Source organism: Pelodiscus sinensis, chromosome 25, assembly GCF_049634645.1.
Source record: "Pelodiscus sinensis isolate JC-2024 chromosome 25, ASM4963464v1, whole genome shotgun sequence".
In the NCBI taxonomy this organism is placed as follows: Eukaryota; Metazoa; Chordata; order Testudines; family Trionychidae; genus Pelodiscus; species Pelodiscus sinensis.
This window is the reverse complement of record NC_134735.1, coordinates 23,544,047-23,569,839: the sequence shown is the minus strand read 5'-3', so window position 1 is coordinate 23,569,839 and position 25,793 is coordinate 23,544,047. Positions and strand designations below refer to the sequence as shown.

Genomic DNA, 25,793 nt, shown 5'->3' with positions numbered 1-25,793 from the left:
GTCATCAAGTCCAGCCCCCTGCCCTAGGCAGGCCCAATCCCAACTAAATCAACCCAGCCAGGGCTTTGTCAAGCCGAGACTTAAAAATCTCTAGGGATAGAGACTCCACTACTTCCCTAGGTAACCCATTCCAGTGCTTCACCACTCTCCTAGTGAAATAGTTTTTCCTAATATCCACCCTGGACCTCTCCCACCGCAACTTGAGACCATTGTTCCTTGTTCTGCCATCCGTCATAACTGAGAACAGCCTTTCTCCAGCCTCTTTTGAACCTCCCTTCAGGAAGTTGAAGGCTGATATCAAATCCCCCCTCACTCTTTGCTTCTGCAGACTAAACAGACCCAACTCCTTCTGCCTCTCCTAGTAGGTCATATGCTCCAGCCCCCTAATCATTTTGGTTGCCCTCCACTGGACCCTCTCTAATGTGTCCACATCCTTTTTGTAGTGGGGGGGGGGCCCCAGAACTAGGCACAATACTCCAGATGTGGCCTCACCAGAGCCAAATAAAAGGGAATAATCACATCTCTGGATCTGCTGGCAATGCTCCTCTTAATGCAACCTAATATGCCATTAGCCTTCTTGGCTACAAGGGCACACTGTTGACTCATATCCAGCTTCTCATCCACTGTAACCCCCAGGTCCTTTTCTGCAGAACTACTACATAACTGGTTGGTCCCCAGCCTGTAAGAATGCTTGGGATTTTTCCGTCCCAAATGGAGGACTCTGCACTTGTCCTTGTTGAACCTCATCATTTTCTGCTTTTCCCAGCTTGATGCCCAATGGTCACGTGGCTGGGGGAGTTGCAGGGGCGTGTCCTGGCAATTAAAGGGGCCAAGACTGCATTTCAGTGGCCTGGCGGGTTTCTTTTTTTGCTTAACAAAATTTTCCCGGGAGTCATGAATAAAAAAAGTTTGCGCATCAGTGGGTAAGGGATTGGGTGCAGAAGATTGTCGGGGACTTCTAACCCAGACGGCTTCAGTTCGTTGTCTGACCGCAAAGAGACAGGCAACACCAGCAAGGTCTAATCACAAAGCTCTTTATTGAAGAGTGCACACAACAATAGAGAGCAGCCCGTCTCTACCAAGAACCAGCCCCCGATTCCTATAGTAAGTGGGGTTATATAGACAGTTCCGTCGCATCATCGACTATTCACTTAAGCAACCCATCCCCCCTTTGTTAGTTAGACACTTCTAGCATGGGTGCATACATTGCCAGCTGTACAAGGTGGCCTTGATACATTAGCAACTTTCTTATTAAGACAGAAAGCAAGTACCAGACAATGAGGAGACAGGGAGTTTTCTTATCAGTTTCTTAAGCAAGCTGTTCAGCTCAGCAAGTACAAAAATGCAGCTGTTCGCTTATCTCATGCCCTTGCTCAACCCATGTCTCAAATTTTGTTCAGGGACTACCCAGAACCCTTTGCTGGACTCTTCTCGGTCTGTCTTACCATAACCGCCCCAGGCCCAATTTTCTGTGGCCTAACAGTCCCCCCTTTATCCCTAGAGTACCACAAAGGGACTCTTGAGACAACCTTGCGGTACTGCGTGGCGCGCTGATCAGAACCTTGTTCACTATATTTTAACATCATGAGTTTCACATTCCTTTTGGTAAAGGTCTGTCTTGTGTTTTTTTTAAATACAAGAAATACAGCATTTAATTAACAAGAAACAGCAATAAGCACAAAAGAATATAACGAATACTAGAACTATTCCATGCAAAATCCAAGTTTCCACATGTTCAGATCAGCTTTCTCACTAACCCCAGAGGGTCCAGTTTTTTTCCTGTCTTAGGCTTTCCACAGTTCTTTTAATTTCTGAGGCATCTTCCTTTACTTCTTTGCTGGTGTCAGAAATATACACACAGCATTCTTTTCCCACTAAGGCACAGACCCTGCTTTTACTTGCTAGGACGTAGTTTAGGGCCATCCGGTTTTGGCTTTTTCTACCCTGGCTCTGGAACCATTACATGTTCAGCAGTACTCTCCAATTGGGGTCAGGGCTAGGCGGATATACTCTGGATTAGTAAACTTTTTATCCTGCTAAGTATTATTTGGCTTTAGTTCACTAAACAGTGTGCCATTCATTTGAGTGTTGTTTAGTGGGACTGGAATCATTGGGATACCTCCTTTTGAATGTACAGGACTGAGAGCATATATCCAGCAACCTGTGGAATTACATTTTTAGGAAACTTGGTTCATTAAAAGCATAAACACATTTGAACCATATAAATTGTAACTGCTAGGTATTAAAAACAAAATTAAGCATAAGTTTAGCATGTATTGTTTGTCCAGCCTTATGCTGGCTGTTCTTCAGGACTTTGTAGTTTGCTTCACCTATCGCTGTAGTAGGGTATGAAGATTGGGAAGCTGACAGGGAGTTTCAACCACATAACCAACACTTGGATCAGTGTAAAGCTTTAGCTATAACTACAGTGGCATGGATATATGAATTTTCTTTTCACTTATTATCATTATTCAAGGGGGGGCTCTTCTAATGTGAGCCTGAAACTGTTACATTCCATACCACTGAAAAAGAAAGACGACAAATAATAAACCGATTGTAAACCTAAGAACCTAGGCAAGGAAATGAGGCTATCTTTCCAGGAAAGGACACCACTAATTTAAGGCTATCTCAGTTGAAGGCGAAGCTTCAGGTTGCCTAAGGGGGTAGCAGTTCATTTGCCTCGGGCATAGATGTCATCTGCTTCTGGTTCACCCGATTCGTGGTGGGGTGAACATGCATGGCTCCCTTGAAGTCCGACGTCATCTGCTTCTGGGCCTGGATTGCCGGTACCAGGCCTGCGCTTATCCCCGTCTACTTCTGGACCTGGGTTTTTGGTACCAGGTCTGCGGTGCTCCTTGTTGGGGCCAACCTATTTAGGCACTGGAACCAGTTTGCAGCGGGAGGCATGAATCTAGGTGGGCGATTCCTCGTACTTTACAGCAGTATGGTGGTCAGAAGGACCTGGTAGGGACCCTTCCACCTGGGTTCCAGGGCAGTTTTCCAATGATGAACTTTCATGGAAACACAATCTCCTGGTTGTAGTTTATGGCACGGCTCAGTCGGAGCCTCCTGGAAGGCATTTTTAACCTGTGAATGATAAGACTGTACACACCTCATAAGTTCCTGTCAATACTTGACTATGCTTCCTTTAACAAGTGTGGCATCAGCCAGGTTAATTTCTGGGCTGCTTAACAATCTCATAGGTCGGCCACATGCAATTTCATGTGGACTGAGTCCAGTTTTCCAATTAGGAGTGGCTCTCATGCTCATTAGGGCAATCGGGAGTGCTTCTACCCATGTTAAGCCAGAGTCCTCACATATTTTAGCAAGTTTGTTCTCTAAAATCCTGTTTCATCTTTTTACTGCTTCTGCACTCTCCGGGTGTCACACACAGTGCAGTGCTTGTCTGATAGAGTAGTACTTTGCTAGTTTTGAATAATTTGTCTAGTAAAGTGGGTACCTCTATCACTGAAGATCACAAGGTGTATTCCCCGTGATGGAATGTAATGATTTAGAAGTTTCTTTGCCACTGTGATGGCATTAGTTTTCCTGCAGGAATAAGCTTCTACTCATCAAAAAAACAAGCAAACAATAACTAGCACATATCCAAAGGATTGACATTTAGGCAATTGAATAAGGTCCATTTGTAAATTCACAAATGGTCCCAAAGGTGGAGGTCTGGTTGCCAGAACTGTCTTTACAGGTTTACCCATGTTGTGGGCTTGGCAGACATGGCAAGCCAGACAGTAATTTTTGGCTGCTTGGGAGAATTTGGGAGCAAACTAATTTTGTTTTACCTTTGCCAATGTGCGACAATCCATGGATCACGGAGGCAAGGTGAGGTAACAAGACCACTGGGGCAACAATGTGGCCATCAGAGCTGCACCAGTAGTGGTCTGGGTGCAAGGTGCACCCTGCCAGTCTCCACTCCTGGGGTATGTCTACACTACCCTCCTAGTTTGAACTAGGAGGGTAATGTAAGCATACCGCACTTGCAAATGAAGCCCGGGATTTGAATTTCCCGGGCTTCATTTGCATAAGCCGGGCGCCGCCATTTTTAAATCCCGGCTCGTTCGAACCCCGTGCCGTACAGCTACACGCGGCACAGACTAGGTAGTTCGGACTAGGCTTCCTAGTCCGAACTACCTAGTCCGTGCCGCGTGTAGCCGCGCGTCACGGGGTTCGAATGAGCCGGGATTTAAAATTGTGGTGCCCGGTTTATGCAAATGAAGCCCGGGAAATTCAAATCCCGGGCTTCATTTGCAAGTGCGGTATGCTTACATTACCCTCCTAGTTCAAACTAGGAGGGTAGTGTAGACATACCCTTGCTTTCCCGATTCTGGGGCTTGGTCTTACAGGAGGGCCAGTTCCGAAAGAGGTGGCAAAGGAGCTGGCGATCGTAGGAGAGAAGGGGAAAAAACAGCAGGTACAGGAGCAGATTCCGCTACATTCCAGACAGTACAAACTACATATCTTGCTGCTAAAACCTCACTAGATTTATAACGGCAAAAACTTATCTGTATAAAGCATAAAGTTAAGATTATTCAAGGGACTTAAATTATTCTTTCATTAAAACAACAATATTGTACACACAACAATGCTTGAAATACATATATCACAATTAAGACACACTAGACAAATGTGGATAGAACACAGAACATAAACTTATGTCATGACACAGAACCATGTTTTTTTTTCTTCAATTAACTTTTCAGCTGATATTAGTGCTTTTTAATGATCTGAAAGACAAAGAAAACATTTCTACCTCTATCGGGGTGGCCTATTATAACTTAAAATACTGCCTAAGATCTGCTAGGGGAACCAGTTACAGCTAACTCTTTACCACTTCTATGGGCGAGTGAGCAGCAACTTTCCGAGAACAAGGGTGCTTCATCAGTACTTGTGACCTTCCACTCCCTTGAATTACCTCAGAGTTGCTAGCTTTTCCTAACAGTGGCATGCCTCAGTTTCCCTCTTGTACTGCAGACCAGACTTTTTTTAATGTGAAGCTTCAAATGATTTACTGCTACAGAAACTTTTTTTTAGAACAAGGTGCTTGCTAGTTACTATTCTAGCAAGCAAAAAGGTTTTCTTTTCCTGAAAAGAATCACATGGAATGTTACAGGCTTACTTATGGGGGACAGTGCTCTTCTCCCCACTTCCAGAACAGACAGGCAGTTTGCAGACACACACAACCTTGGATCTGAAAGCAAGCCAAAAGTGCTATCAACTTAGCCTTGAACAGAAACACAGTGAAGTTTCTGGGCTTGGATTTTTAAAACAATAATTAGTTTCCTAGGAAGACACATTTAACTCTTAGGGTGCAGGTTTTACAAATTTACAAAATATAGATTTTATTCTTTTATGCAGTTAACCAATAAAGTTTCAGTAGAATTCCTTATTTCTCTATAATAGATTTAACAAAGTGTCTGTAGCCAAGTGTTTAAACTTGATTGTTTCTTTGCCTAGATGATTAAAAGAGGCTGCAAGAAACGAGTCATTTTTAAAGCAGGTTTCTCTTCACATATTACAACAATTGCTTAATCCTTTCTACTCTCCCACGGAGTTACTTCTCACCTTCGCATACCCTCAAATCACATGCTTCATTCTTCCAAAGAAAACGTTTCTCATTCCTAGTAACTTTCCAATGTCTGTCCTACTTTCCTTATTCTTTCTAAATGACTTTTCTCAATGATACAAGCTTATCTAGTATTAATTTGGTAAGGAGGGTGGACTTTCCAATTAGCTCTACCCCTCCTAATTTTTTTTCAGTAGGTAAATCTGAATGTTTAGTAGTGCAGTCAGCTATTATTAATTTTAAACTTATCAGTATAGGGTTTTCATAACATCTATGCTGCAGCAGCTGATCTATGCTGCTGACTCTGGGGTGAATCACTCACCCATGTTCTGTAAGGAGATTTATGTTGCAGAATGTGTCTCCTTGTTAAGGCAGATTTAGCTTCTAGTGATTACATCTTCAAATTCAATTTCTACTGGTTGACTTTACAGTGGCTTTTAGATTACCTCCTCTCACGCTCTCAAGCCAATTATAACAGTGTGTGAGGGAAAAGTTTTAACTGTTTATTTTTTCTCTGGACAGCCTCTGCTCGTGCGTCGTGATACATTCTTGAATTGCCTGCGATTCCAGCCGGAGAGACTGTAGTTATCTATTTGCTAACAAGGGCTTGAGAATCTCCTGAAGTTGCTTGGCAGCCTTTCCTACTCTTGTATTGTGTTCTGTGTAAATGTTTCTAACTAAAATGCTTAGGGCCAATATGGCTTGATGGCCGGTGGGCATTCCTTCTTTGAGAATTTGGAGGAATACTTTCCACAAGCTGTTAAGTCTATTTCAAAACTCTGTGTTTTGCTTTGGATCGGGCAAGTTTGTTACAGGAGCCCATGTTTCCAAAGGGAAGAGCTAATTCCTTTCAGTTATTTTTCGTGTTTCCTCTTTATCTATGTATACATCATAAAGAGGGATAGGGGGTGATGTTGTGCCGAATTCCCCCCCAAGCTTGGTTGATATGGGTGTGCCAACTGAGAAATCTTTTTTTTTTTCATTTTTTGTGTGCATTATTTTGGCACAGAGGCGCTGCCCAGTTTGTAAGTTACATCTTTCACTGAAGGGCGGATTTTTGCTTTTCTGAGCTTTACTTTCATCCCTCAGGGCTTTAATTTTTTCCTCTTCCAATCCGTTAAATGCTTACAAGTCCTTGGACTATTATGCACGTACATGTAGTACACAGGGGTGCCTTTCGGCAGTGTGGGGGGATATGTTTAGACTAACCCCCACCTAAACTAACTCTACACACGCCAAAGAAAGAGTCTGCCAGGTCTAGAGTGTCAGACCTTAGCAGCTTATGAAATAAGGGGAGTTGTCACTTCCTTACATATCCGCTGAGTTTCGAGATTCAGCTGACCCATTACCTCAGGCTTGCAATCAGGGTTTGGTCTGAAAGGACATTCTCTTTTCCAGTGCCCTGCCTCACCACAATAGTGGCACTCATTACGACCAGGGTCACCACTACCTCTGCGTCTTCGCCCTCTTGCTATTCTACCCCTTCCCCTTCCAATAGGTCCTCCCTGATTACCGCGACTCCACCCGCGGCCCCCTCCTCTGCCTCCTGTCACAGCCATTGCCAACAGCGATACTTGATCCCTCATATCCTTCTGTTTTTTCTTCCTTCTTTCTCTCTCTCTCTTCTCTTCTTTCCCATTGTACACCCGTGTCACAATGCTAAACACTTCAGGTAAACTTTTCCCTTGCATCCCATCCGAAATCGGATCCTAATTAGGCTCAGCGGTGAGCATACTTCCTCAAGCTTGATTCTGGTGATATGCTACAGCTTTTTCTTTAACCTTTTGATGCTCATCTTCCGTAAGGAGGGTATCCAACAGTTGGTTCACATCAGCCCAGGTTGGCAGATGGATAGAGAAAATGGTACGGAATGTTCTTTCTACCACTTCCGGGGCATAGGGTGGGGGAAGTTTAACAGACTCCTTCATACAAACAGCCTGCAGGGCCATCTCCCTCTCTTTTGGCTTATAATTGTACCACACAAATAAATATTCCATTTGTCCCAGTCTAAGACTGACCAATACATCTCTTAAGGCACCCATCCTCTCTACGGAGAAAGTTCTGCAGTCTGGCCAATCATTAGTCGGGGACAAATGGGCAGTAAAAGAAGGCCATTGAATTTGACACAAATTCTTCATTTTTGACTTCGCTAAACCGGTTGTTCCAGAGATACCCTTCCAATCTCTGAGTATCAGGGACAACGGGGCGTCCCCCGGGCAGTAAGCCAACTTGTCCCATTTTCCACGGTTAAGGGACTCTAACCCCAACCTCTGTTAAGGGACTCAAACCCTAACCTCGGTTAAGGGACTCTAACCCCAACCTCTCAATACCAAGCGCTCGCTTACCTGTCCAGGGACTCGAACCCCGAAGACCTGGATCCTACACAACGGGTAGGTCGACGTTGCTGGATTTCTGCGGGCTTCGGCTGGTTCACAGGAAACGCCTTATCGCCGACGCAGGGATCAGGCCACCGGGCAAGGCTCCTCAAAGCCGGAGGATGCACGCTGCATTGCTTCGGAGTCCGATCCCGCACCAGAGAGTCAGACGAGTCCCATCTGGGTCGCCAAATTTGTCAGGGACTTCTAATCCAGATGGCATCAGTTTGTTGTCTGACCGCAAAGAGACAGGCAACACCAGCAAGGTCTAATCACAAAGCTCTTTATTGAAGAGTGCACACAACAATAGAGAGCAGCCCGTCTCTACCAAGAACCAGCCCCCGAGTCCTATAGCAAGTGGGGTTATATAGACAGTTCTGTCGCGTCATCGACTATTCACTTAAGCAACCCCCCCCTTTGTTTGTTAGACACTTCTAGCATGGGTGCATACCTTGCCAGCTGTACAAGGTGGCCTTGATACATTAGCAACTTTCTTATTAAGACAGAAAGCAAGTACCAGACAATGAGGAGACAGGGAGTTTTCTTATCAGTTTCTTAAGCAAGCTGTTCAGCTCAGCAAGTACAAAAAAGCAGCTGTTCGCTTATCTCATGCCCTTGCTCAACCCATGTCTCAAATTTTGTTCAGGGACTACCCAGAACCCTTTGCTGGACTGTTCTCGGTCTGTCTTAGGTTGCCCTAGGCCCAATTTTCTGTGGCCTAACAAGATGGTGTGGGATCTGGGTGGGAGTTTGGGTAAAGGAGGGGGTTGAGACTTAGGGCAGAGGACTGGGGTGCAGGAGGCGATGCATGGGTTTGGGATGTAACGTAGGGCAGGAGAGAGTTGTGACTTGGGGCAGGGGATTGGATGCAAGGTCTGGGAGGGGTTATGGGCGCATGAAGAGAGAGGGTTTGTGTTATGTGGGGGGAAGGGAGGCATATGGTTGGAGTGTCAAGAGGCAAGCTCCAGCTGGGAGCCGCTTACCCGCTCAGAGCAGGCGGCGAGCTAGGGGGCCGTGTGTGTCTATGAACAGCTGGACGCCCAAGAGGGGTGGGGAAAAGGTACTGCACCTGTTCTCCAGACAGGCGATTCTGACTGGCCAAGGGGAGCTGCAGCCTTGTGCTGGCGGGGGGACAGCGCGTGAGGCCTCTCCCCTCCCCCAGGACTAGGCGCTCACCGCGCCCATGGGCCCGATCCAGCAGCGTGGCAGGCCACGTCCGCCTGGCCCCGCGAGAGCCTGAGACCCGGAGTGCAGACACTAAACCTGCAAGTCTCCCTCGAGCCACTCGCCCTGGGCCTTGTGTGGGGGGAGGGGCGGTGCACACTGTGGCCCCTTTGCTGCTTGGCTTGTACTGAGCATGCCCAGCAGCACGGCCCCAGCCCATGCACAGGGCACAGACTGCAGTACTGCCCGGCTCGCGCTAGAGCGCGACCAACGGCCTCTGGGCACGCGCGACCAACGGCCTCTGGGCACGCGCCCGCCCGGTGACTGGCTGAGCCCATTGCTGAGGCGTAACGAAGGCACGTCAGGACGCGGGGCGGGCCTATTGCGCACTACGTAACGAGGATACGTCAGGACGCGGGGCGGGTCTATTGCGCACCCCGTAACGAGGATACGTCAGGACGCGGGGCGGGGCTGGGGCGCGTCGTGGCCCTTTGTCCGGTGCGGAGCGGGCGGGCTAGCGACGATGCTGTCGGGGGGCAAGAAGGCGGCCGAGGGCGGCGGGGAGAGCGGGCCCGAGGGGCCGGTGCCGCCGCCGCCCGGGCTCTCCGGTTCGGAGGCCTCCGGGGGCCCGGAGCGGACTCCGCGCAAAAAGGAACCGTCCCGGGCCTCGCCCCCGGGGGGCCTGTCCGAGCCGCCGGCCGCCATCGCCCCCGGCCCCGAGACTACCGGCATCGCAGAGACACCCGAGGGCCGCAGGACCAGCCGCCGCAAGCGGGCCAAAGTAGGTGCCGGTGAAGCGCCAGGAGCCGTGCCCGGGGGCTGAGCGTGCTCAGGCGCTGCCGCCGCCCTCGCTCTGCCGTTACGTAGCTTCAGCCGCTGCTCCCGGCTCTCTGCAGTCATTCAAAGGAGCAGCGGGGCAGGAATTAACCGGCCGGAGCGGTCCGTTAACCGTGGCAGAACGGGCTAGAAAGGGGAGACGCGGGGGCGGGGGGTGCTCCTGTCCGTGTCAGGTGTTCTGCCTCCATTCAGGGAGGGGTTAGGGGGGTAGCGGTTACCCCAAGGGGTGAGCCCCCTGCAGAATGCACAAAGCTGGAGGTGAGGGGGGGGGGCACAAGGGGACAGAAACTGAGTGACAGACTAGCACTGGAGCACAGGACAGCTTCCCTAATGCATTGTGTCTACCTGGTAGCTTAGCCCCAGCAGCGCCTCCCTCTCTGCACTGCTACAGCACAGGAGTCAGAATTCTATAAGCACATGAGGGGGAGTGTAACATATTTTGAAGATTTAAAAGTCTTTCATCAGTTTGTGTGATGTCTCATAACAGTTCACAAATTTGCCTTAACTCTTGCTGTGATTCCCTAAATTGCACTTCTATCTTTATAATCCATTTTAACAGTAGTTTTGCTACTTTACTAATGCTTCAGCCAAAAATGTGGGCTTTTATTTAAATCCCTAGAATAAAAAAATTCACTTGGTCTGGATGAAGTTATGGTCTAGATTTTTTTGTGTGCACTTGTTTTAAAATTTTCTATATGACTACTAAACAAGCAACCCTTTGAAAGCACTATCACGGGCTGTGTCTAGACTGGCTACTTTTTTCTGGAAAAGCAGCCGCTTTTCTGGAAAAACTTGGCAGCTGTCTACACTAGCCGCTTGAATTTCTGCAAAAGCACTGACGATCTCATGTAAGATTGTCAGTGCTTTTGCGGAAATACTATGCTGCTCCCATTCAGGCAAAAGTCTTTTTCCAAAAAGCTTTTGCGCAAAAGGGCCAGTGTAGACAGCAGAGATTTGTTTTCTGCAAAAAAGCCCTGATCGCAAAAATGGCGATCGGGGCTTTTTTGCGGAAAAGCGCGTCTAGATTGGCCACGGATGCTTTTCCGCAAAAAGTGCTTTTGTGGAAAAGCATCCTGCCGATCTAGACACGCTTTTCTGAAAATGCTTTTAATGGAAAACTTTTCCGTTAAAAGCATTTCCGGAAAATCATGCCAGTGTAGACGTAGCCACGGTGTTTCCAATGGTTTGTACTCTTAATACAGGTTGAACCTCTCTAGTCTGGCACCGTTGGGACCTAGCAGCCTTACCAACACTTCCACTACTTATTGGGGTCTAAGAAGACATTTAGAATCACACAGCTGGAAGAGACCTCAGGAGGTCATCAAGACCAGACCCCTGCTCTAGGCAGGACCAATCCCGACTAAATCAACCAGCCAGGGCTTTGTCAAGCTGAGACTTAAAAAACTCTAGGGATGGAGATTCCACCACCTCCCTAGGTAACCCATTCCAGTACTTCACTACCCTCCTAGTGAATTAGTTTTTCCTAATATCCAATCTAGACCACTCCCACTGTAACTTGAGACCATTGTTCCTTGTTCTGCCATCCGTCACTACTGTGAACAACCTATCTTCATCCTCTTTGGAGCCTCTCATTAGGAAATTGAAGGCTGCTTCTTACTCTTACCCTTACTCTTCTATTCTGCAGACTAAAGAAATCCAAAACCCTCAGTGTCTCCACATAGATCATGTGCTCCCGCCCCCTAATCATTTTGGTCACCCTCTGCTGGATCCTCTCCAATGCGTCCACATCCTTTCTATAGTGGGGGACCCAGAACTGAACAAAATACTCCAGAGCTGCGTCTAGACTGGCAAGTTTTTACGCAAGCGGCTGCTTTTGCGCAAAAACTTGCCAGCTGTCTACACTGGCCGCTTGTTTTTGCGCAAAACCACTGACGTTCTACTGTCCGAAATCAGTGCTGCTTGCGCAAATGTTTCGATGTTCCCATTCGGGGGGGGAGGGGGGGGAGGAAAGCCCTTTTCCAGAAATGTTTTTGCGCAAGAGGGCCAGTGTAGACAGCTAAAAACTGTTTTGCACAAAAAAAGCCCCGATAGCGAAAACGGCGATCAGGGCTTTCTTGTGGAAAAGCGCGTCTAGATTGGCCACGGATGCTTTTCCGCAAAAAGTGCTTTTGTGGAAAAGCATCCTGCCGATCTAGACACGCTTTTCTGAAAATGCTTTTAATGGAAAACTTTTCCGTTAGAAGCATTTGCGGAAAATCATGCCAGTCTAGACATAGCCTAGATGTGACCTCACCAGAGCTGGATAAAGGGGATCTGCTGGCAATGCTCCTCCTAATGCAACCTAATATGCTATTAGCATTCTTGGCTACAAGGGCACACTGTTGATTCATCTCCAGCGTCTCATCTACTGTAATCCCCAGATCCTTTTCTGAAGAACTGCTTCTTAGCCAGTCGATCCCCAGCCTGTAACAATGCTTGGGATTCTTCTGTCCCAAGTGTCGGACTCTACACTTGTCCTTGTTGAACCTCATTAGATTTCTTTTGGCCCAATCCTCTAATCTGTCTAGGTCACTCTGGACCTTATCCCTGCCCTCCGGCGTATCTACTCCTCCCCCTAGCTTAGTGTCATCTGTAGACTTGCTGAGGGTGCAGTTCATCCACTCGTACAGATCATTAATAAAGATGTTGAACAAAACCGGTGCTAGAACAGATCTTTGGGGCACTCCACAAGAAACCGCCCACCAACCTGACATCAAGCCGTTGATCACTATCAGTTGGGCCAGACAGTCTAGCAAGCTTTCTATCCATCTTACAGTCCATTTATCCAAACCATACTCCCTTAACTTGCTGGCACGAATACTGTGGGGGATGGTATCAAAAGCTTTGCTAAAGTCAAGGTATATCACATCCACTGACATTCCCATATCCACAGAGCCAGTTACCTCATCATAGAAGCTCATGATATTGGTGAGGCATGTGAATCCATGTTAACTATTCCTGATCACTTTCCTCTCTTTCAAGTACCTCAAAATGGATTCCTTGAGGATCCCCTCCATGATTTTTCTGGGGACTGAGGTAAGGCTGACTGGTCTGTGGTTCCCTGGATTGTCCTTCCCCTTGTTAAATATAGGCACTACATTTGCCTTTTTTCAATCATCTAGGATCTCTCCTGATCTCCACGGGTTTTCAAAGATAATGGCCAAAGGCTCCGCAATGACATTTGCTAACTCCCTCAGTACCCTCGGATGCATTAAATCTGGACCCATTGATTTGTGAGTGTCTAGCTTTTCTAAATAGTACCTAACTTGTTCTTTCCCCACCAACGGCTGTCCACCTCCTTCCCCTACTGCATTCTCTAGTGCATTTGTCTGGGAGTTGACCTTGTCTGTGAAGACAGAGGCAAAGAAAGCATTGAGTACTTCAGCTTTTCCCTCATCATCTATCACTAGGTTACCTCCTCCATCGAGTAAGGGCCCCACATCCTCTCTGATCACCCTCTTATTGCTAACATGCCTGTAGAAATTTTTCTTGTTATCCTTCACATCCCTTGCTAGCTGCAATTCCAATTACGCTTTCTCCTTCCTAGCACTCTGTTCAAGTTTCCATTTCTTGTAAGCTTCCTTTTTGTGCTTAAGTTCACCAAGGATTTCCCCTGTAAGCCAATCCGGTCTCCTGCCATGTTTGCCTCTCTTGCTACACGTCGGGATGGTTTCTCTCTGTGCCTTCAATAAGGCTTCTTTAAAATACTGCCAGCTCTCCTGGACTCCTTTCCCCTTCGTGTAAGCATCCCAGGGAATCCTGCCAATCAGTTTTCTGAGGGAGTCAAACTCTGCTCTTCTGAAGTCCAGGGTTTGTGTTTTGCTAGTCTCCTTTCTTCCTTTGGTCAGGATCCTGAAATCTACCATCTCATGATCACTGCTTCCCAGGTTGTCACCACTTCTACTTCCCCTAGTAGTTCCTCCCTGTTTGTGAGCAGCAGGTCAAGCTGCTCATAGCCCCTGGTCGGTTCCTTCACCACTTGTACCAAGAAGTTATCCTGAACATTCTCCAGAAATTTCCTGGATTGTCTGTGTACTGCTATATTGGTGTCCCAACAGATGTCAGGATGATTCAAGTCCGCCATGAGAACCAGGGCCTGCGATCTAGAAACTTCTCTCAGTTGTCTGAAGAAAGCCTCGTTTACCTCATCCACCTGATCCTGTTGTCTATAGCAAACACCAACCACAACATCATCCCTGTTACTTCCACCTCTAACCTTAACCCATAGACTCTTATCAGGCTTTTCTTCCTCTATTTACTGGAGCTCTGACCAAGCATACTGCTCTCTTGCGAACAATGCAACTCCTCCTCCTTTACTCCCCTCCCTCCCCCTGTTCTTCCTGTACAGTTTATACCCTTCCATGATAGTGTTCCAGTCATGCGAGTCATCCCACCAAGGCTACGTCTACATTGGCAAGATTTTGCACAAATACTTTTAACACGAGTTTTTGCATTGAAGTATTTGCGCAAGAGAGCGTCTACACTGGCATGTGGCTTTCCGCAAGAGATGTGCTTTTGCGCAAAAGCATCTGTGCCAGTGTAGACGCTCTCTTGCACTAGAAAGCTCCAATAGCCATTTTAGCCATCGTGCTTTCTTGCGCAAGTAATTAACGTTTCCTGTCTACACTGGCCTCTTGCACAAGAACTGTTGCGCAAGAGGGCTTATCCCTGAGCGGGAGCGTCAGAGTATTTGTGCAAAAAGTACTAATTTTATACATTAGAACATCAGTGTTCTTGTGCAAGTACTCGCAGCCAGTGTAGACAGGTGGCAAGATTTTGCGCATTGCGCAAAATCTTGCCAATGTAGACACAGCCCCAGTATCCGTTATTCCAATCAAATACTAGTTCTTTGACGGGGCCAGAGCTTCTAATTCTTCCTGTTTGTTTCACAGGCTTCTTGCATTTGTGTACAAACACCTTAGATAACCAGTTAATTGCCCTACCTTCTCCATTCGAGTCCGGGGTCCTCCCTTGTTGCTCGTTCCTCCTTGTGTTTGTTCCTGGTATCCGACTTCCTCACTTACCTCAGGGCTTTGGTCACCGTCCCCCAAGGAAGCTAGTTTAAAGCCCTCCTCACTAGGTTTGCAAGCCTGCCCACGAAGATGCTCGTTCCTCTCTTAGTTAGATGGATCCCATCTCTTCCTAACAATCCTTGTGCCCAGAACAGAGTCCCACGGTCGAAGAAACCAAAGCCCTATCTTCGACACCACCTGCGTAGCCACGCATTTACTTCCTCAGTTTGACGATCCTGACCCGGACCTTTTCCTTCAACTGGATGGATGGACAAGAACATCACTTGTGCTTCAAATTCCTTGATCCTTCTTTTCAGCTCTACATAATCTGCAGTGACTCGCTCAAGGTCATTCTTGGCCGTATCGTTTGTTCCTACATGGAGAAGCAGGAAGGGGTAGCGTTCCGAAGGTTTGATCAGATTTGGAAGACTCTTGGTCACATCCTGAATGCAAGCTCCCGGTAAACAGGACATGTCTGGACAGCAGATGGATGATTCAGTCCCTCTTAGGAGCAAGTCCCCGACCACCGCCACCTGTCATCTTCTTTTGGGGGTGGTGGTTGTGGAACCCCTATCGCTAGGACTACGCATCCCATGTTTTCCCATAGATGGTGTTCCCTTCTGATTTCTTCCCTGAGAGGTCCCTGCCAAAGCGTTCTCCACTCTACTGCCTGTGGAGAGAGCCTGAAAGAGGTTACTTACCTCTACAGGAATGAGGGATATCTGAATTGGTCAGCTTCTTCTAGAGGTTACATGCTGCCAGTTGTCTTCTTTGTCCTGGTCTGCCCTGACTGGCTCTTCAACCTGCTGTGCCTGCAGGGTTAAATGCTGCCTTCTATCGAGGAAGTCTTCGAGGGTCGATACTTGGGTCTCAAGTCTTCTAATTTTTTCTTCCAAAATGGTGACCAGCTTGCACTTAGTGCGGATGAAATTCCTTCTTTCTTCTGGGAGGAAGACAAACACGGCACATGCTGTGCAACAGCAGACCTATCACCATCCATACCTGCCTGCCTTCTGAGAGATTGCTCAAATGTTATTAAATGCCTCCTTGAATGGCAGGAGAGAGAGAAAAGAAAAATGTCTTCAGGGAAAAGAGCACCAAATACTACGGGGGTGTTCCAGGGTGAATTCCCAGGCAAACTCCCATGTTGGCTGCTCCCCTTTTCACTGCTCTCTGCATTTGCTCTGGCTGCCTCTTTTAGAAAGCTGAGGCTAGGTCCGGCTCAAAGCCTTGCCTCTGATATAATCGACCCCTGAATACCCACTAGAGCTCAGGAAGTTTTGATGATAGTTTAGTGAAAAGATTTTAAAGAATGGCAAGTGTCGCACCTCTTCCCACTCATCTTCCAAACTCCCTAGAGCAAAATAACAGCACAGAACACTGACAGCCAGTACTGGTGGCTGCAAACAAACTTTATGTGACCGTGGGAAACTTGAACATCATGCTGGACCATAGATGGTGCCAGACTAGAGAGGTTCAATCAATATCTATATAGATATTTATTTATTTATTTTTAAGAAAAAATTAATCCATTCAGCGGAGCATCCAGAAGCAGCTGAGCTGTATTGGTGAATCTGGCCACTAATAACAATAGATAGTTCATTCAAAAGTTCATGTCCCTAAATGGTAAATTTGAAGAGTCTACATTATGTTCCATTATTAACATAATTTAAGTCAAAGCTTTAAATGTGACTGGCAAAATGTGAAATATTTTAAAGGTTTGACTTATAAATTAATTAGAAAACGTAATTGCACATTCTTTGACTATGCATTAAAAACTCAGCTGTTAAGTGTAGTGAGTTTGGGGAGGATATGTTTTTTTTTTTTTTTTATATGCATAACGAGAAGTTGCTTTCAGCCTGACTTATGAAATCACTCTCAACTGGAGCCTCTATCTTAAGACAGTGTCAACAGTGTGACACTGTTGCAAAAAAAGCAAAAATTATTCTGGGATGCATTAATAGGAGTGTTGTGAGTAAGACGCAAGAACTCATTCTTCCGCGCTCTGTGCTGATTAGGCCTCAATTGGAGTGTGGTGCCCAGAACTGGATACAATACTCCATTTCAAGAAAGATGTGGAGAAATTGGCAGAGATCCAGAGAGGAGCAACAAAAATGATTAAAGGTCCAGAAAACATGAGCGATGTGGGAAGACTGAAAGAATTGGGCTTGTTTGGTTTAGAAAAGAAGACCCAGAGAGGGGACGTGATACTTGAAAACTTCTATCTAAAAGGGTGTTATAAGGAGGAGGGGGGAAAATGGTTCTCCTTGACCTCTGAAGATAGGTCAAGAAGCAATGGGCTTAAATTGCAACACAGGAAGCTTAGGTTGGACATCAGGAAAAAATTTCTGCCTGTCAAGGTTGTTAAACACTGAAATAAATTGCCTAGGGGGGCTGTGGAATCTCCATCACTGGAGATATTTAGGAGCAGGTTGCATAGACATCTATCAGGGATGATCTAGACAGTGCTTGGTCCTGCTGTGATGGCAGAAGACTTGACTTGATTACCGCTCAGGGTCCCTTCCAGTTCTAGGATTCTTCTATTCCAGTCATTAAGTTCAAAAGATGATTTAAGGGATAGGTTGCAAACCACAGTTAGTAATAGAGAGGTAGCCGTATTGGTCTGATCTTACTAAAACAAAAGGAAAAATTATGTAGCACTTTAAAGACTAACAAGATGGTTTAATATGTGATGAGCTTTCTTGGGCCAGACCCACTGCCTCAGTTAGTAGTTCTGCAATTTCACACTGAAGTGTGTTTTCTTCCCCCCTCCCCCCCCCAAAAAAAAACTCTTGGGTGAATGCCATCTGGTCTTAGTGACTTGTTACTGTTTAGTTTATCAGTTTGTTCTAAAACCTCCTCTAACAACACAGTTGATTAAGATGCATCAAGACCCCTAGTCAGGAAGGTGCCCATGGACCTATAAAGCCTGAATCTATGGTCTGCATAGAGGGCCCCCATCAAATAGAAAAATGGGAGTGCAGGAAAGTGACTTGGAAGGGACAGGCCAGCAGCATACTGGATTCCTGGACCTGTCTGTCCCTTGTTCTCTTATTTTTACAGAGCACATTATAAGAACAGGAAAGAATAGGCAGGATGTATATGCAACAACTCTAGCACTAAAGCAGTAGAATCAGACAGAATTACGTGCAGTTAGCACTAATATTCTGACCAGAAAAGACACAAGACAACTGAGTGGGAAGTGAAGCAGGGGGGAAGTCTGAGGCATCCTGTGGTATTTGTAGGGTTGGGATGGTTTGTGAAGTGTGTGCTTGGTTTGGATTTTGAAGGGGAGCAGACTTGAGATGTGTGTTCACTGAAGAATTAACATGGGCCATTGGAGCACCTAGTCAAGCCCACATCTGTTCTATTTATTCCCTTGAGGGCACCTGGCATTGATAATTTTCGGAAAACAGGATATTGGTCTAGGTCAGCAATTCCCAACCTGTTCCAGATGGGGACCCATTTTGACAAGACTTGGTGACCCAAGGCAATTCAAAAAGGGTGGGGAGGAGAGGGGACAGAGCCACCTGGGGAAGACACTTGGCCACCCTTTTGAAATATAATGGCGACTCGTATTTGGGTTCTGACCCATAGGTTTGGAAACCCTGGTCTAGGTGGACCCTTGGTCTGACCCATTATGGCCATTCTTAAGTACCTATGTTCACTAATTGGTCCTGCCAGACTGAGTTATTTTTACTGCTCTTCTCTAAAATACTTTCAAACTTAGGTAATGTGGTACCAAATTAAATGCCAAAGTTGCTATTGTACCAGAGCCATTTACTGAAGGACTGTTACTTCCATGCTCTGTGATGTGCTCTCTTCAGACAAAGATCAAAGTGCCTTTTTTTCTCAAGGCAAACTCCTATCTAATTTACTCTCCACTACCTTCCCTAAATTTCATGCAGCATTACTGCTCTTGGGGTTTTTATCCCTGGCTTTTAGATTGTTATTCCACAAATACAGTTGCTTCTGTCATCCAAGGAGAATTTTATTTTATTTTTCTATTCATATTTCCAGCCTCTTGGCATCTCTTTGCATTCTTTCTCTGCCCTCAGTAGTTCCACAAGTCTTCTTAATTTAGTTTTATTTGCATATTTCATCAACATGGTATTTACTTTTTTATATCATAATACAGATGGCAAATAAGGTCCACATTCAGCAGTGTGCTTGAGCATAAGCCTGAAGTGATTTGCTGAATAAAGATGGCTGAAATAAAGCATGTGTCCAAGTGCTGCCCTGAATTGTGGCCAAAGGCCACATGAAGGAAGTACCCTGTGTTTTACAGAGCCCCACTGCAGTTAGTGTTGCTCTTTGTAGGGACAGGGGTTCATCTGCATATTGGAAAACGCAAGGCTGGGTCTAAATCATGACACCAATCCTTTAATACTCCACTGAACATATCTGTCAATTCAGTTGAGTGTCATCGATTGCTTCTGACTGTTTACATTAATTTCCCACCCCATTGTTATAACCAAGTCAATCTGAATTAATTTTAAGAGAGGCAGCAGTAAAAGTTTTACTGAAATCCAAGGGTCTCATTTTCCTGTCCATCTTGTTGGTGAACATCTGTTCATACAAGTAGCTCACATACTTTGACAGTAGTACTTTAATTCAATAACTTTCTAATTCTACAAAACGGAAATCAAATTAGCTAGTGTAGATTTGTTCTTCATAAGTCCATGCTGCTTATTTGTAATATTGTCTTGTGAGTTAGAATCAAGAACCATAGAGCTGGAAGAGACCTCAGAAGGTCATCAAGTCCAGCCCCCTGCTCTAGGCAGGACCAATCCCAACTAAATCAACCCGGCCAGGGCTTTGTCAAGCCAAGACTTAAACACCTCTAGGGATGGAGACTCCACTACTTCCCTAGGTAACCCATTCCAGTACTTCACTACCATCCTAGTGAAATAGTTTTTCCTAATATCCAACCTGGACCTCTCCCACCACAACTTCAGACCATTGCTCCTTGTTCTGCCATCTGTCACAACTAAGAACAGCCTCTCTCCATCCTCTTTGGAACCTCCCTTCAGGAAGTTGAAGGCTGCTATCAAATCCCCCCTCACTCTTCGCTTCTGTAGACTAAACAGACCCAACTCCCTCAGCCTCTCCTCGTAGGTCATATGCTCCAGCCCCCTAATTATTTTGGTTGCCCTCCACTGGACCCTCTCCAATGCGTCCACATCCTTTTTGTAGTGGGGGGCCCAGAACGGGACACAATACTCCAATTGTGGCCTCACCAAAGCCGAATAAAGGGGAATGATGACATCTCTGGATCTGCTGGCAATGCTCCTCTTAATGCAATCTAATATGCCATTAGCCTTCTTGGCTACAAGGACACACTGTTGACTCATATCCCGCTTCTCATCCACTGTAACCCCCAGGTCCTTTTCTGGAGAACTACTAATTAACTGGTTGGTCCCCAGCTTGTAACTATGCTTGGGATTCTTCCGTCCCAAGTGCAGGACTCTGCACTTGTCCTTGTTGAACCTCATCAGATTTCTTGTGGCCCAATCTTCCAATTTGTTTAAGTCACTCTGGACCCTATCTCTGCCCTCAAGCGTATCTACCTTTCCCCCTGGCTTAGTGTCATCTGCAAACTTGCTGAGGGTGCAATCCATCCCCTCATCCAGGTCATTAATTAAGATATTGAACAAAACCGGTCCTCGAACCGAACCTTGGGGCACTCCGCTTGGAACTGACTGCCATCCTGACATGGAGCCGTTAATCACTACTCGCTGGGCCTGGCCTTCTAGCCATCTTTCTATCCATCTTACCGTCCATTTATCCAATCCACATTCCCTTAACTTGCTGGCAAGAATATTGTGGGAGACCGTATCTCAAGCCTTGCTAAAGTCAAGGTATATCACATCGACTGACTTTCCCACGTCCGCAGAGCCAGTTACCTCATCATAGAAGCTAATCAGATTGGTCAGGCACGACTCGCCCTTTGCGAATCCATGCTGACTATTCCTAATCACTTTCCTCTCATCCAGGTGCCTCAAAATGGATTCCTTAAGGATCCCTTCCATGATTTTTTCCAGGAAACGAGGTAAGACTGACTGGCGTATAGTTCCCTGGATCGTCCTTTTTCCCTTTTTTGAAGATGGGCGCTACATTTGCCTTTTTCCAATCATCCGGGATTTCTCCCGATCTCCATGACTTTTCAAAGATAATAGCCAAAGGTTCCTCAATGACATTTGCCAACTCCCTCAGTACCCTGGGATGCATTAAGTCTGGACCCATGAATTTGTGTACGTTTAGCTTTTCTAAATAGTTCCTAACCTGTTCTTTACCCACCACGGGTTGTCCATCTTCATCCCATCTTGCGTCACTTAGCGAACAAGTCCAGGAGCCAACCTTGTCCGTGAATACAGAGGCAAAGAAAGCACTGAGTACTTCAGCTTTCCCCACATCATCTGTCACTAGGTTACCTCCTTCATCCATTAGGGGCCGCACACCCTCTCTGATCACCACCTTCTTGTTAACATGCCTGTAGAAACCTTTCTTGTTATCCTTCACGTCCTTAGCCAGTCACAATTCCATTTGCGCTTTCGCCTTCCTGATAACCCCCCGGCACTCTCGAGCTATACATTTAAACCCCTTCCTGGTCATTTGTCCAAGTTTCTACTTTTTGTAAGCTTCCTTTTTGTGCTTAAGTTTACCAAGGATTTCCCGTGTAAGCCAATCCGGTCTCCTACCATGGTTGCCTCTCTTGCTACACGTCGGGATGGTTTCTTTCTGTGCCTTCAATAAGGCTTCTTTAAAATACTGCCAGCTGTCCTGGACACCTTTCCCCTTCATGTTAGCATCCCAGGGGATTCTGCCCATCAGATCTCTGAGGGAGTCAAAATCTGCTTTTTTGAAGTCCAAGGTGTGTATTTTACTACGCTCTTTCCATCCTTTGGTCAGGATCCTGAAATCTACCATCTCATGATCACTGCTTCCCAGGTTGTCACCCACTTCCCCTATTAGTTCCTCCCTGTTTGTGAGCAGGTCAAGCTGCGCATGGTTCCTGGTCGGATCCTTCAGCACTTCTGTCAAGGAGTTATCCCCAACATTCTCCAAAAACTTCCTGGATTGCCTGTGTACTGCCGTATTGGTGTCCCAACAGATGTCAGGGTGACTGAAGTCCCCCACGAGAACCAGGGCCTGCGATCTGGAAGCTTTGCTCAGTTGTCCGAAGAAAGTCTCCTCTACTTCATCCACCTGATTTGGTGGCCTGTAGCAGACACCAACCACAACATCACTGCTGTTTGCTCCTTTAAACTTAACCCATAGACTCTCAACAGGTTTTTCTCCCTCTTTATACTGGAGTTCAGAGCAATCGTAGTGCTCTCTTACATAGAGTGCAACTCCTTCTCCTTTTCTTCCCTGCCTGTTCTTCCTGAACAGTCTATACCCTTCCATGACAGCGCTCCAGTCATGCGAGTCATGCCACCAAGTCTCTGTTATTCCAATTAAATCATATTTCTTGGATGGAGGCCCTGGCCCAATCCATTTCTTCCTGTTTGTTGCCCAGGCTTCTCGCATTAGTGTACAAACACCTCGGGTAACCAGTTGAGCGCCCTATCTTCTCCATTTGAAACAGGGGTCCTCCTTTCTTGCTCATTTCTCTCTGCATTTCTTCTCGGTATCCGACTTTCCCACTCCCCTCAGGGTTTTGGTCACCATCCCCCAACGAAGCTAGTTTAAAGCCCTCCTCACTAGGTTTGCAAGCCTGCCTGCGAAGATGCTCCTTCCTCTCTTCGTTAGGTGGATCCCATCTCTTCCTAATAATCCTTGTGTCCAGAACAGAGTCCCGAGGTCTAAGAAACCAAAGCCCTCTCTGCGACACCACCTGCGCAACCACATATTTACGTCCTCAATTCGACCTTCCCTGCCCATTCCTTTCACTTCAACAGGGAGGATGGACGAGAACACCACTTGCGCTCCCAATTCTTGGATCTTTCTTCCCAGCGCTACGTAATCTGCAGTAATCCGCTCAAGGTCATTCTTGGCCGTATCATTAGTTCCTACGTGGAGAAGCAGGAAGGGGTAGCGATCTGAAGGTTTGATCAGCTTGGTAAGCCTCTCAGTTACATCGTGAATGTGAGCTCCCGGTAAGCAGCACGCCTCTTGAGATTCCAGGTCCAGATGGCAGAGGGATGGCTCAGTCCCTCTTAGGAGGGAGTCCCTGACCACCACCACCCGTCGTTTTCTTTTGGGGGTGGTGGCCGTGGAACCCCCATCCCTAGGACTACGCATCCCATGCCTTCCAGTAGATGGTGTTCCCTTCTGGTTTCTTCCTTGTGAGGTCCCTTCCAAAGCTTTCTGCACTGCAGAGCCTGTGGAGAGAGCCTGAAAGCTATTAGTTACCTCTATAGCATTGGGGGGTTCCCATGCTGGCCTTTTTCCCCTTCTAGAAGTTACATGCTGCCAGTTCTCTTCTTGGTCACGTACTGCCCTCTCTGGCTCCTCTGCCTGCCGTGGTCGATAGAAGGCAGCATTTAATCCTTCAAAGTCTTCATCCTCTCTGATCGAACGTAGGGTCAACACTTTGGCCTCCAGTCCTCTAATTTTCTCTTCCAAAATGTTGACCAGCTTGCACTTCGTGCAGATGAAATCCGTTCAGGGCTCCAGGTTGACCTCAGTAATGGTTTTGTCCTTGAACAAAAGGAGGAAGACCCTCTCTATCCAGGGACAGTGTTCCCTGTAAGCTGTGCAGTTGCTCAGGAGAGAATAAAATGCTGCCCAGCTGATTAGTAGAGCAGTCACATCTATATTTGTGTTTTCTCCTCGAGGTGGACGTGTATATAATTTATTCTGCATATGGTTTGAGGGAACATTTATTACAACCAAGTCAAAGATCACAACAGAATTCTTGAAGGTTTTTGCCCAGGTTGGAATCCTCCATGAAATTCTAACTGATCAAAGCATAAATGTGATCTGCCTAGTGGCGGAGTCATACTGCCTTTAGGTATCCGAGCCCTCCAGATGTCCATGTACCATGCCCAAATCCACAGCTTGGGGGAAAAGATATTGAAAATTATGCCGCAGAAATTCGTACAAGAGGATCCTTGCCATTGGGATTAGGGATGTAAAAAGTAATTTCAAAATGTAACTGTAATTGCTAAAAGTCCTAGTAGTTACACACGCTGTGGGCTTTGCAGTATATACAGCTTTGTTATGAACCACGCGCCCTTACAGTGGATGCAGTGGAATAAAGACAGGAACATGAGAATAACTGTGGTTCCGGTCTCTACAACCATTCCACTTTCAAGTGTAACATAAGTCCAGAGCCAAGCACAGCAATGCTGATGGCCTGTCAAGGGTCCACTGCATGCTATCCCAACTAGCTCAACCCCATAGTGTTGAGCAGGGGAGGGAGATACGTGACAGGGCTTAAGAGAAGGGGAGGAAGGCAGCTCTGGAAAAAACAGCAACTGCACTTGTTAATTAGGAGCAACTGAGACAGGGTGGCAATAAATCAATTAAGGTCTGGGTGAGCTGACTTCAGGCTGCCACTGGACCTATTTAAAAAGCTTTCCAGTGGGGGACAGCGAAGGAGAAGGAGTTTGGGGAGTGGAGGTGGAGAGGAACCAACAGTTGTCAGGTGTGGGATTCTCCCAGTAAGAAGGGAGAAAAGTATGATGGAGGGTGTAGCGAAGGCACTAGTACAAGCCACCACAGTGCATCAAGAAGCTACCAGGGTTCAAGTGACTTCCCAGTGGGAATCAGTGTGGCTACAGCAGGAAATAAACCAGCTGCTGATGAGGCGAGCCACCCTGCAGGAGGTGGTAATGCAGCTGAAGGCTCTGACCAGCCCAGATGGCGTTCAGTCCCTGTGGGCCAACAGTTATCTCCAGAAAATGACAGGGGAGGACGATGTGGACACATGCCTCCTGGCCTTTGAGAGGACTGCCTTGTGGAAAGGCTGGCTCCAAGCCCAGTAGGCCACCATCCTGGCTCCGTTTCTGTGTGGTGAGGCCCAGAAGGCCTATTTCAACGTGCCTGAGGTGGTAGTCACTGAGTACCTCCAGCTGAAGGCCAAGATCACCTTGGGGAATGAACACTGCTGCCAAAGCCCAAAGGTTCCATGAGAGGGGGCACCAGGAGGGCAGAGTGCCAAGGTGACAGCTATTTAAAAGGGTGTCATGAGGAGGGAGAAAACTTGTTCATCTTGGCCTCTGGGGATAGAACAAGAAGCAATGGGCTTAAACTGCAGCAAGGGAGGTTTAGGTTGGACATTAGGATAAAGTTCCTAACTGTCAGGGTGGTCAGACACTGGAATAAATTGCTCAGGGAGGTTGTGGAATCCCCATCTCTGGAGATATTTAAGAGCAGGTTGGATAGGTGTCTGTCAGGGATGGTCTAGACGGTATTTGGTCCTGCCGTGAGGGCAGGGGACTGGACTCAATGACCTCTCGAGGTCCCTTCCAGTCCTAGTATTCTATGATTTGACCTAAACCACCTTGCCCAAAAATGAATGCGGCCTGAGACTCACAGCCCGGAGAAGATTGTGGAAATTGTCGTCCTGGACTGATATGAGGGGACTGCCACTTGACCTGCAATATGGGTCAGCCAGAATGACCCCTCTTCATACGATGACATGGTAGCTTTCATAGAGACAGTTAATGGCTAAAGGTCTCTTGCAACCCCTTAGGGAGGAAGTCTGGAGGGGTAAAAAAGCTAGCCCGTTCCAAAGGGCCCACATAGAGACCTTGGCGCTAGTGGACTCAAGAAGTGCCATTAGGTTGGTCTCAGGGCAGCTGATGGGACGGGACCAGCTTTTCTGTGCCAAGTGCACAGAGAGATCCTGTGTGAATGGGGATGTCAGTTATTACC

The 25,793-nt window shown here is 46.8% G+C and overlaps 1 protein-coding gene and 1 long non-coding RNA gene across 4 annotated transcripts in view; one reads left to right on the top strand and one right to left on the bottom strand.

Moving 5' to 3' along the window:
- Positions 1–1,013: 1,013 nt before the first annotated feature.
- LOC142819937 (uncharacterized) lies at positions 1,014–8,386 on the bottom strand. Of its 2 annotated transcripts, XR_012897622.1 has the most exons (3): positions 7,924–8,386; positions 5,132–5,203; positions 1,014–3,102 (listed from the first exon to the last, which is right to left on the bottom strand). It is a non-coding gene; the product is annotated as an uncharacterized LOC142819937 (long non-coding RNA). The 2 variants fall into 2 exon arrangements; XR_012897621.1 differs by lacking the exon at positions 5,132–5,203.
- A 1,180-nt stretch (positions 8,387–9,566) lies between these two features.
- KDM1A (lysine demethylase 1A) overlaps positions 9,567–25,793 on the top strand; it is a 140,424-nt gene continuing 124,197 nt past the window's right edge. For both annotated transcript variants that reach the window (XM_075908909.1, XM_075908908.1), the window contains exon 1: positions 9,567–9,898. In XM_075908909.1, coding sequence (XP_075765024.1) covers positions 9,641–9,898 — 258 coding nt within the window. In that variant the 5' untranslated portion in view covers positions 9,567–9,640. The remainder of the gene's footprint in view (positions 9,899–25,793) is intronic.